The 12,333-nt window shown below is 45.4% G+C and overlaps 1 protein-coding gene across 1 annotated transcript; it reads right to left on the bottom strand.

Moving 5' to 3' along the window:
- Positions 1–1,298: 1,298 nt before the first annotated feature.
- LOC126263236 (uncharacterized) lies at positions 1,299–7,577 on the bottom strand. Its single transcript, XM_049960319.1, has 2 exons — positions 7,520–7,577; positions 1,299–1,600 (listed from the first exon to the last, which is right to left on the bottom strand). The coding sequence occupies exons 1-2, from the start codon at positions 7,575–7,577 to the stop codon at positions 1,299–1,301; spliced, it is 360 nt and encodes a 119-aa protein (XP_049816276.1).
- Between the last annotated feature and the right edge of the window lie 4,756 nt (positions 7,578–12,333).

Here is a 12,333-nt window from a genome sequence, read left to right as displayed (position 1 = left end):
CGACTCTGTTGCCAGAACCAGCTGGGAGGTCAGAACCGGCTGGGCTGCTGGAATCAACTGGGCTGCTAGGCAGCTGGGTTGCCGGAACCGACTGGGCTGCCGGAACTGGGTCGGCTGTCAGAACCGGCTTGGCTGCTGAAAGTGACTGGGCAGCTGGGCAGATGGGCTGCCGGAACCGACTGGGCTGCAAGAACCGGCTGGGCTGTCAGAACCGGCTGATCTGCTGAAAGCGACTGCGCTGCTGGGCAGCTGGTCTGCCAGAACTGACTGGGCTGACGGAACTGACTGGTCTGTCAGGTCCGCTGGGCTGTTGGAAGCATCTGGGCTGCTTGGCAACTGGGCTGCCAGAACTGACTGGGCTGCCAGAACCGGCTGGACTGCTGGAAGCGACTGGGCTGCTGAGCAGCTGGACTGCCAGTACCAACTGGGCTGCCGGAACCAGCTGTGCCGCCAGAACCAGCTGGGCTGCTGGAACCATCTGCGCTGATGGGCAGCAAGGCTGCTGGAACCGAGTGGGCATGCAGGAACCGGCTGGACTGTCAGAACCAGCTGAGCGGTTGGAATCGACTGGGTTTTTGGTCAGCTGGGCTGCCGGAACTGACTGGGCCTTCTGGAACTGGCTGGGCTGTCAGAACTGCTGGGCTACTGGAAGCATCTGGGCTGCAGGGCAGCTGGGCTGCCGGAACCGAGTGGGCTGCTGGAGCCAACTGGTCTCTTGGAATCAGCAGGGCTGCCAGAACAAACCAGGCTGCTGGAACCAGCTGGGCTGCAGAACCGGTTGGGCTACTGGAAGCGTCTGGGCTGCTGGGCATCTGGGCTGCCAGAACTGACTGGGCTGCCAGAACCAACTGGGATGTCAGAACCGGATGGGCTACTGGAAGCGACTGGGCTGCTGGGAAGCTGTGCTGCCAGAACCGATTGTGTTGCTGGAACTGGCTGGGCTGTCAGAACTGGCTGGGCTGCTGGAAGCGAATCTGCTGCTGGGCAGCTGGTCTGCTGGAACTGACTGGGCTGCCGGAACCAGCTGGGCTGTTAGAACCGGCTGGGCTGATAGAAGCGACTTGGCTGCCAGCACCAGCTGGGCTGTCAGAACTGGCTGGGCTGCTGGAAGCGAATAGTCTCCTGGGCACCTGGCCTGCCGGAACCAACTGGGCTGCTGGAACCGGCTGGGCTGTCAGAACCTTCTGGGCTACTGGAAGCGACTGGGCTGTTAGATCCGGCTTGGCTGCTGGAAAGGACTAGGCTGCTGGGCAGCTGGGCTGCCGGAACCGACTGAGCTGCCGGAACCAGCTGGGCTGTCAGAACCGGCTGGGCTGCTGGAAGCGATTGTGCTGCTGGGCAGCTGGGCTGCCGGAACCAGCTGGGCTGTCTGAACTGGCTGGGCTGTCAGAACCGGCTAGTCTGCTGGTAGCGACTTGGCTGCTGGGCAGCTGGGCTGCCGGAACCGACTGGGCTGCCGGAACTGGCTGGGCTCTCAGAGCCGGCTGCTGGGCAGCTGGGCTTCTGGAACCGAATGGGCTGCCTGAACCGGCTGGGCTGTCAGAACCAGCTGGGCTGCTGGAAGCGATTGGACTGCTGGAACCTGCTGGGCTGCTGGAACCTGCTGGCACTGATTGAACTCGAACTGGAACTGGTACTGGCGTTGCTGCTGGGGTGCTGGTTGTGACTGCTGCTGCACCTATTGCAATTCCTAACACTTCAACAATTGTACACAACTTTTCTTGATGGGCGCAACTCTTTCGAGCTAAGCAGAAGATGTCAAATGACCCCAACAAGGATGGCTTATATGAAACTACAGTTCCACTCTCGCACTTTTTTTAAGAGAAATAATACTTACATAATCTTTAGTGTTAATGTACAGAGATGGGCATAACTACAAAAACTTGTATTTTAATATAACAAGAAATGGCTTACCTCTTAGGAGCTAGAGATCAAATATTAGAAGGAGCACACTCTTGCTTCTTGCGCCGACAACTGGCATGTAAGAGTTCCCACGTTCCATATGCTTGAATGTACAAGGGAGCAAAAGATGGCAGCACCAGTCAGATAAGAGTAGCTCTCACAGTTAAAGACGTATTTACACGTGTCGTTTTCCCCACTATGCCATAGGGCCTGCTCTCATCGCAGTGGTTCCACATGAGAGGTAACACATGAGGAACCACGATGTCGGTGACGTACCATTGTCCTTCTGGAGTTCCCTTAATCGCTACCAGACGGTTCCCCAGAACATGACGCCAGGCGTAACAGCGATGTGACACTCAAAAACACTGGAAGAACGGGATCTTCTCCAGGTTGCTGCCTCTCTTGCCCACGATGATCATCCGAGTTAGTGCAAGTCTGCAGTTCATCAATGAACACAATGCGACGCGTCATCGGCAGTCCATGCCTTCTGGTCGTTTGTGTTGTGGTGCTGGTGGCAGCCTACGCATGGGACAGCAATTCCCTACTCCAGCAGATGCTGATCTCGAACCAGTGGCGCTGGATGACACACTATCTTGCAGTGAGTACATTACTCTTGGACAGCAGGCAGAGTTGGTTACGATATTCTTATTGTACAATACAATGACCCTCCCTTGTGGTGGTCAGATGGGGTTCACCGGGTACTGTATGTCGTGTATGCCAGCCCTCTCGTTCCCACATAGCACAACGTCGGGCCATTGTCACACACATATGTCCCAAAAATCTGTATGTTGTACAATTCTGAAGGCCAAACATCTCTGACCAACAAATATTGTCGCATCAAGCGACATGAGGTTCCCATGCAAGTTGGCTCTTAAACTGACGAAGGAGAAAAGAACATTTTCTCTCTACCTCCGAGCATTTCCATGGCCAGTGTAGCTCTTTCATGTCTTTCGTTTATTCGGTATTACGATTCTTACAGGACTACTATGTACTCATAGATGTATTTCATCTTGTGCTCAGTCTTGGATGCAAAATATTTTCCGCATATTTCGCGTAAAGTCGCCTTATGATGGAGTCAGAAGTGCCCTATCTATGAATGTTGTTCGCAGTCCTACCAAATTATAATGACGTTTCGTAGTTGTTGACGTGTACATTTCTTGAGTAAATTTTTGTATATTTATTTATTTATACGTATACAGACCATAACACATAATACTTGTATTGTTAAATATTTTAACAATATACAAGTGATTCAAAAAGAATACCACAACTTTAGGAATTTAAAGCTCTGCAACGACAAAAGGCAGAGCTAAGCACTATCTGTCGGCGAATTAAGGGAGCTATAAAGTTTCATTTAGTTGTACATTTGTTCGCTTGAGGCGCTGTTGACTAGGCGTCAGGGTCAGTTGATGCTAAGATGGCGACCGCTCAACAGAAAGCTTTTTGTGTTATTGAGTACGGCAGAAGTGAATCGACGACAGTTGTTCAGCGTGCATTTCGAACGAAGAATGGTGTTAAACCTCCTGATAGGTGGTGTATTAAACGTTGGTATCAACAGTTTACAGAGGATGGGTGTTTGTGCAAAGGGAAAAGTTCTGGACGGCTGAGAACGAGTGATGAAAATGTATCAAGCATCCAGCAAGCATTTGTTCGCAGCCCAGGAAAACCGACTCGCAGAGCTAGCAGAGAGCTGCAAATTCCATAATCAACTGTTTGGAGAGTCCTACGAAAAAGGTTAGTTATGAAACCTTATCGTCTAAAATTGGTTCAAGCACTGTCTGCAGCTGATAAGATTAAAAGAATCGATTTCTGTGATTTTATCCTTGCTCAAATGGAAACAGATGAATCTTTCGTTTCAAAGATTGTGTTTAGTGATGAAGCAACTTTCCACACTAACGGGAAAGTCAACCATCACAATGTCTGTATATGGGGCACTGAGAATCCGCGGGAAACAACTCAGTATGAACGTGACTCGCCTAAGGTGAACGTTTTCTGTGCCATTTCAGCCAATAAAGTTTTTGGTTCCTTTTTCTTCGAAGGTGCTACTGTAACTGGACTACAGTATTTGGAGATGTTAGAGAATTGGCTGTTCCCTCAGCTCGAACAAGAAGCACAACAATTCATATTTCAGCAGGATGGAGCGCCACCACATTGGCACTTATCTGTCCGTAACTACCTGAACGTCAACTACCCGAGACGATGGATCGGCCGCCAGGCAGCCCGTGACAGAGCACTTCATCACTGGCCTCCAAGAAGCCCTGATCTTACCCCCTGCGATTTTTTCTTATGGGGGTATGTTAAGGATATGGTGTTTCGGCCACCTCTCCCAGCCACCATTGATGATTTGAAACGAGAAATAACAGCAGCTATCCAAACTGTTACGCCTGATATGCTACAGAGAGTGTGGAACGAGTTGGAGTATCGGGTTGATATTGCTCGAGTGTCTGGACGGGGCCATATTGAACATCTCTGAACTTGTTTTTGATTGAAAAAAAACCTTTTTAAATACTCTTTGTAATGATGTATAACAGAAGGTTATATTATGTTTCTTTCATTAAATACACATTTTTAAAGTTGTGGTATTCTTTTTGAATCACCCTGTATTTTGTGCCAGCAGAATTCCAGTGTATGAACTGCCTTATGATTGGCGACAATAAGATCGTCCATCCAGACAAGTTCTGCCAATTCCCGGCAGTTTAGCAGTGTTGGAGGTCTTAAGGTTCACCACACTCACATAGGTCGTCCTCTGAGGTGTATCCCCATTTCTTCATGTTTACCTTAAACTGACGTACTCCAGTTTTCGGTGTTCTGAGGACCTTTAATGTTTCGTATGGGAGATGGTGAGCTGCAACAAGTTCTTCTTCGGGATCATCTTAGTATTCTCTGATGATGAACTTCGCCAGAATTGTATTATACGCATTGCAGGTGGTGTCGGAATTGGTTGTGTTGTCTGCCAGAAACTTTTGCAACGATTTCAGTCTTGGTGACTGATGTTCATGTCCAAACAGGGGATGTCTTGGGTCTGTATCCTGCTTGATATGTTTTCCAACAACATTTAAAGAAAGCGCAGTGTAGACTCCATCACAATGTGGTCCTAGCGAGCGATTTTTGAACAAGAAATTGTGCATACAAGATTTAGCATATAATAAAGTGGTATGCAATTGGCCTATATGAATCATAAAACTGAGGGACTCAAGTGGAAAGCAAGAGCTAGGTTGGCTATGCTGGTTCTCGGGTAGTATTCTTTTATTTATCATATGGCGAAAAATTTATTTCACAATAGCTCTCTAGTATTTGGCAAGAGAGCACCCTAGAGAATTTGAACCCTTGATATACTTGCCCCCTCCACCATCCCCCCCCTCTCCCAATGAGGCGTGGGACTCGGGGATCTCGGCCCCACATCCTGCACCCTCCCTCCTCTCATCTGATTACACTGTTCAACATACATTTTTGTGCCAAAAAGTTGAGAACCATTTTATAGTCACTTTACTTCATTGAACATAGGTATGGCATCAGTTTTTCTAGACTATCTCTAGTTTTTGAGTTATTTTGTTCGTCCAACCAAGAAATCTCGTAAAAAACTTGAAGATGAACATGAGAATTATATGTCTACTCAGAAACAGCATGAAACAATACAAAATCATCATAAAGTAAAGACCTGAAAACACGATGATACTGGAGTTAGTCCTTAACAGAAAACAACACAGCCTTTCTCAGATTTGCACGAAAAAACTCCGTTTGTACGATAGTCTCTTACGTGATTGAGGAGGACAGTCACATTGTAGGTTTCAACTGTGATCTGCCATCATGTGACTGTCACATTTTCCTTGATACCTTTGCCCCATGACACCCAACAATGAAACTTCAGGACACGTGGTAAATACTTGCACTGGAGTATCTCTGCTATCTGGGACAGGGCGTTCGCCTTGCTGATCCCAAATCAGGATTCTTCCACTTCCTTTTCCTGTATGTCTTGAAGACTTTTATACTCATGACTCAAAAATAAAAATCGACGTCGTGGTTTCAAGATTCTCCGAATACCACTGGCTGTCCAAAGTTCAAATTTCTCTCTGTCCCTTTTGTCCACTTTCGATGACCCTCCCTCAAGATGGATACTGAAGTATGTAAATATGTTTGGTTGTCAAAGTTAATGATAATCGTTCTATTTTTCAATAAAATTTAAAATGTATTCACCACACACACAATAGAACTCATCTAAATCATACTCAGCAAGCCATCTAATGGTGTGTGACAGAGAGTACTTTCGGTACCACTATCTGATGCCTCCAACCCTGTTCCACACGTGAACGGTGCGTGTGAAGAATGATTGTCGGTAAGTCTCTGTATTGGCTCTGATTTCTCGAATTTCCTCCTCGTGGTCAACGCACGAGATGTGTGTGGTGGTAAGTAGATTGTTGTCTGACTCCTGCTTAAAAATTCTGTTCCGAAATTTCAATAGTAAATATCTCCATGATACACAATGCCTCTCTTGTAACGTCTGCCAATGGAGCTTGCTTAGCATCTCCGTAACGCTCCCTCGCCAGCTAAATGATCCCGTGACGAAACGCGCCACTCATCGTTGGATCTTCTCTATCTCTTCTATCAGTTCTGATATAAATCCCAGATACATGAACAATACTCAAGAATCGGGTGAAAAAGCGCCTTATAAGCCACTTCTTTCGTGGATGAGTTACATTTCCTTGAGAGTCTTCCGATGAATCTGAGTCCGGTATCTGCTTTTCCTACTATCTGTTTTATGTGATCGTTCCACTTAAGGTCGCTCTCGATAGTTACGCCTGGATATTTTACGGCAGATGGTGTCTGCAGCTGTTTGCCATCAATAGCGTAGCTGTACAGTAGTGGATTTCTTTTCCTATGTGTGCGCAATATGTTACATTTATTTACGTTCAGGGTCCACTGCCAGAGCCTGCACCAATCATCAATTCTCTGCATGTCGTTCTGTAAAATCTTGCTATCTTCTGGCGTTGCTACTTTGGTATAGACAACAACATCACCTGTGAATAGCCTTAAAGAGCATCCGACGCTTTCTACTACATCATTTAGATATATTGTTAACAGCAACCGTCCTATCACACTTCCCTGTGATACTCCGTATATTACCTTTATTTCTATCGATTTTGTTCCGTTAAGGGACGTCAGGCAACTTCTTCGCAAAGAACTCATAGTTCGTACTTCACTGTAATTAAATACAGAAAATGTGAATTTAATATTTAATTCAACGCAGACAACTGTACATGACAATGAACAATCAAAGACAAATTTAAAATAATGAAAAATTGCCCTACATGGGCATTCAGAGACAAGTGAAGTCAGAGAACAAGGCTTAGTTGATAAACACCATGTCTCTTTAAAGATAGAATAATCTGAAGGAAACTGATAGATTCGAATTAAACCACTCAAAAGTGCCTAGCATTCGTTACAACGTCTGTGGTACCGGTAACTCATTTTTTTTTTCTTTACCTGCGTTATCTACTCGGAAGTACGGAATGACATTAACAACAGCTAATGACGTAACTGAGTTTCTGTCACAGCATATGGTTTCCTAAATACAATAGTTGGGCGGTTGAAGGTTGAAGGAAGAGGATGTGGAGCTCACGAGAAATACTGCTAGGTGCTGCAGAGCCCGTACCACTGTTGAGGTTGGTCGGGTACATGTCTGTCTGCTCCTTATTATCGGTCGCTGTAGAGAGAACCTCATTGACCTCATACGTCTTCTGAAAGCCCTCGATGACAGCAAACCCAGTCCTGCTCGCTTTTGTTGTATCTATTAAGACGACAGGGTATTATATGTCGGGACTTCCGAAGCAGAAAGCCCTCAGATAGAAGAAATACAGAAAAACGGAACAGGGCCCAACGCGACAGTCGTTAACGAGGAAAAGCTCCTTTGTAGTGCTTTCAAAACTGAACACATAACGAGAGTACCGAAACGTTCTGGTATCAAAGAACAGCTGCAAGCTATACCAGTAGAAGACTGTCGGTTTTCTCGACACGCCAAGCTATCGATATACACTACTTGCTCATAATACTTTTTCGGAATAATCCTGATATCGCTCTCTTTGAAGCGTGCCTGCGAATGGAGAGTGTTAACTTAGTCTGATAAGTTATTCTGTCTCCAACTGTTTGACAGTGACGTAATTTCTTTTCCTTTCGTTTCATCACGAATGTAGCTTGCACACTACTCTTCTAGGTTGTACACGGAAGCAACCTCGTGTATCAACATTCCGGGCACTGTCGGAAGTGAACACTCATTTATAACAGGACGTGGTCTACAAACGAGAAAAATTTCATTGAAATTTACTACGGCGAAGAAAGGCCAGGAATTTACATAAAGAAACTTGCTTTTGATCTTTAGTCCAGAGTGGTCTGGGAAGTATATATCGCGCACTTCGCAAGTTAGCAGTGGTTATGTTTATAGTAAATTATTGGAGGCTCAAGCTCAATTGAGAACGCAACGGCACTGTTGTATAAAACATTATCAGACTTCTTGTCGCGTCAGTTCAGCGCAACACTTCGAGATTTTGACGACTACCTCCATCGTCTTAGTCAGGAACAACTGACTGTCAAAACTGCTGCTGTGGTGGCCTTATACAGTCGAAAGACGGCTTCCGATTGGTCGAATATGACAGCATGCTATCGCAGATGGTATTAACGACTGCGTTTATGTGGTGCCACTGCTCTCGCCGTGGCGTAGTATCTCTGGCTCTTCTCTGCATAGGGAGTTCGCATACATGCACTGCTAAGATTAATTCCGCTGTCACGGTTGAAGATGTTCTCGCACATTCCTTCTTCCACAGCCTCATTAATTACAGAGTGCCAGTATATGGGAACCTGGGACAAAATTTTTGTTTCGTCAAACAGTATTTTATTTTTGTTTTTGAGGTCATTCTCAGCAACTGTAGATTTCTCCTGTCCTCGATTTTCAGTATGCCTTTGATGTTCTGCAGAGAGATCGGAAACGGTGCGGATTCACTAACCGATGTAAATGCCTTCACATTCGCAAGGGTGTGTTGTAAATCCCAGGAATACTAAGGCCAGGAATGTCCTTAAAAGAGCGTAGCACCTGCTTTAGTTTCTTAGTATGTCGATCTAACACGTCGTGTTCGAGGGGTCTGCTATTTTGCTGGATGTAGCGCCACAGGAGGGAAGGAATGCAATTGGTGTCTCGTCACATGAATATTTAACATTTTTACGTTTTCTTTTCTTGGCGAACGCCGACTTCATATCATGTGACCAAAAGCCGTTCTTTCGGTACACATATTTCAGATTATTAATTTCGGAATCCAGGTGGTTCCCGCAAGAAGCGGTTTTTGCTCTGTGCACCAGTGTATTTAAAACTGCTCTCTTCTGGACTGAATGGTGAAAACTCTGGGCCCTAAGATACAAATCAGTGTGCGTCAGCTTTCGGTACTCTGAGGAACCGAAAGGTGTATCCGACACTGATTGTACTAAAACATCTAAAAATTGCAGTCTTCCTACTTTCTCTCTCTCGACTGTGAACTGGATATTTGGATGCATGCTGTTCATATGTTCTTGGAAGTGCTCAAAAGCTTCTACTCCGTGTGGGCAGGCCATAAACATGTTGTCAACATAACAGTAAAATGAAGATGGACAAAGGGGAACGGAATTTAACGCCCATTCCTCAAAATTTTCCACAAAAATGTCGGTCATTGCTGGAGACAACGAATAACCCATAGCCATCCCGTCCATCATTTCATAAAATTTACCGCCGTACAAGAAGTGAAATGTCGTGTGGCTAAGGCCCCCTGTCGGGTAGACCGTTCGCCTGGTGCAGGTCTTTCGATTTGACGCCACTTCGGCGACCTGCGCGTCTATGGGGATGAAATGATGATGATGAGGACAACACAACACCCAGTCCTTGAGCGGAGAAAATCTCCGACCCAGCCGGGAATCGAACCCGGGACCTTAGATTGACATTCCGTCACGCTGTCCACTCAGCTACCGGGGCCGGACCGTACAAGAAGTGGGTGGTCGTCATGAGATGTTGGAACAACTTTATCGTTTCAGGAGAAAAATGCTCTGCCAACAGTTCCTGTGTGTCCTCCGCAGGAAGTTCTGTACATAGTGAGACCACATCGAGGCTGACTAAAATATCCTGCTTAATTTTCTCAATGGACATATGAGAGATTTAAATGTAATATTCACAGTGGAAAACTATCGGAGTCATCAACTTAGTTACATATTTGTCCTATTTGTCCAGCCTGTAGGTAGGAGAACCAAGAGCGTTACAATTGGCATCAATGGAATACCTTCTTAGTAGACTTTAGGTAATGTCTACAGCCTGGGAAGTCTAGGAGCTCGTCCTCTAAGGTTTTTATGACATCCTCTGGAAGACCAGAATTCTTCATGAGCTCCAACGTTTTTCTTCTGTATAACTAAGTTGGGTCCCCAACAATGATGCCAATTTGCTATGATACCCACTGGTATTAACAACAACCGCGGCATTTCCCTTGTCAGCCGGAAGTACTACAAGATCTTCATTTTCTCGCAACGCACGAAAACCCTCTCTCTGTGCTCTGCTGATGCTCGATTGAGGCGACTCGCCTGAGTCTAAAATGCGACTGGTGGTATCTTACGTCGTCGGCGTTGTCTTGTGAGAAATTCTACACCACCTGTTCCACTCCACGACAGGTAGCCAAGATCAGCGAAATTCCGTCCACTATTACGGGCCGAGCTGGTTCCTTCGTCCAACTTCTAGTCCGACAGGATGATGACAGTGCGTGCCGTTTCGAGATACGACACCGATGTTTGAGTGGTTGTAAGTTTCTCAAATTTTCTTGGCTGTTTGGCCGTTGTTTTGTGTGGTGAGCTCTCTCATGAGATGCCGTCGACATATCGACCCACTCCTAGTCGAGAGATGAAAACACTGCAGTTAAAAGAGATGGCAATTATATAAACTGCGTGAGTTAGTATCCAGACGCATCTCTTATGTCGTATGCTATCCTATGGACAGTCTCGGCTTTAGGATTCCTGGGATTTACAACACCTCTGGCGAGTGCGAAAGCAATTACATCGGTCAGTGCATCCGCACTGTTTTCAACCGCTGTGCAGAATATTAAAGGCATATTAAAAACGAGAACTGGAGAAATCTGCAGTTTCTGACAACAGCCTCATAAATAAACATAAAGTACTTTATGACGAAACAACAGTTTTGTCTCAGGCTGCCATATAATGGCGCTATGTAATCAAATATGCTGTAGAAGTAAGAATATGTTAGAACATCTTCAACCATGACAGCGGATATAATCTTAGCGGTGCCCGGAAGGGAGCCTTCGATGCAGAAAACAGCCAGAGATATTACGCTACGGCGGGAGCGCTTGCGCCAACAACGCAGACTTTGACACCATCTGCGACAGCATGACGTTATTATTGACCAACAACAAGCAGTTTCTGGGTGCAGAAGGCCACCACAGAAGTAGTTTTGACAGTCAGTTGGTCATGACGAAGATGGTGAAGGTAATCCTCTAATGCTCCACGTTTTACCCTGAAATGGCGCTGAAAGAAGTCCGAGAATGTTTTGTGCTCAAGCCCTATTACTCAACATCTGCCTTAGCTTGTCCTTGGTAACTAATTTTCGCAGAGAAGTATTAAATGGCTTCGTCATCCAACTATCACACTTTATACAGTAGTGGATGAAATTAATATGCTAACATTTAAGCCAAGAAATTGTGACACATGGATCCGAAAAGCTTAATTTAACAGGGTTCTTTCATCTAGGTATTGTTCATGTAATACACATCTGGAAGCAATCTGTAGACATGCAAACTCATATCAATATACTGACAAACAATCAAAAGAAGATAGGTCATTGACTGCAAGATAAAATCATACTGGTTCAGAATCGGATGAAGGTACTTGAGAATAAATCAAAGAAACGTACTGGACGTGATTAGTTAGTACACTGTTCGTAAACTTATCTTTCGATACCGTAAGGCACGGGTGATTGAAAGTATCAGCTAAAGAGGTACCACTGCTAGGCATCTGGGTAGTAGAGTACAGTTAGATAAGGTCAAATGCGTAGCTCCGCGAATTGCTGACTTCTGGAGTCGTTGGATAGCTGGTAAAGGAGATATGCGGAAGTAAATCTCACCTAATATCATTCACACTGGGGCGAGGTATGTTTCAGCTTCCCTGTATTTAGTTCGTAACACTTTGCAAACATGTCTGACATATAAAGAGGACTCGCTAAGTAATGGTACTATTAATACGAAAAATGAATGCGAAAGTCCACAGAAATTTATCCAGGAGCTGATAAGATTCCGAAAATGCCGTTCCAGGTATAATTGATTCTTTGAGCCTGAGAAGTAAATAGGAAACGTATTGAAACTGAATCGATTGGCAGTTTCAACATGATATTTAATGAAGATCGGTTTCTTTTATCACATACAATTA

The sequence above is a fragment of the Schistocerca nitens genome, chromosome 6 (genome assembly GCF_023898315.1).
Source record: "Schistocerca nitens isolate TAMUIC-IGC-003100 chromosome 6, iqSchNite1.1, whole genome shotgun sequence".
NCBI lineage: Eukaryota > Metazoa > Arthropoda > Insecta > Orthoptera > Acrididae > Schistocerca > Schistocerca nitens.
The sequence above is the reverse complement of the archived record's forward strand: the minus strand, read 5'-3'. Positions and strand labels throughout refer to the sequence as shown.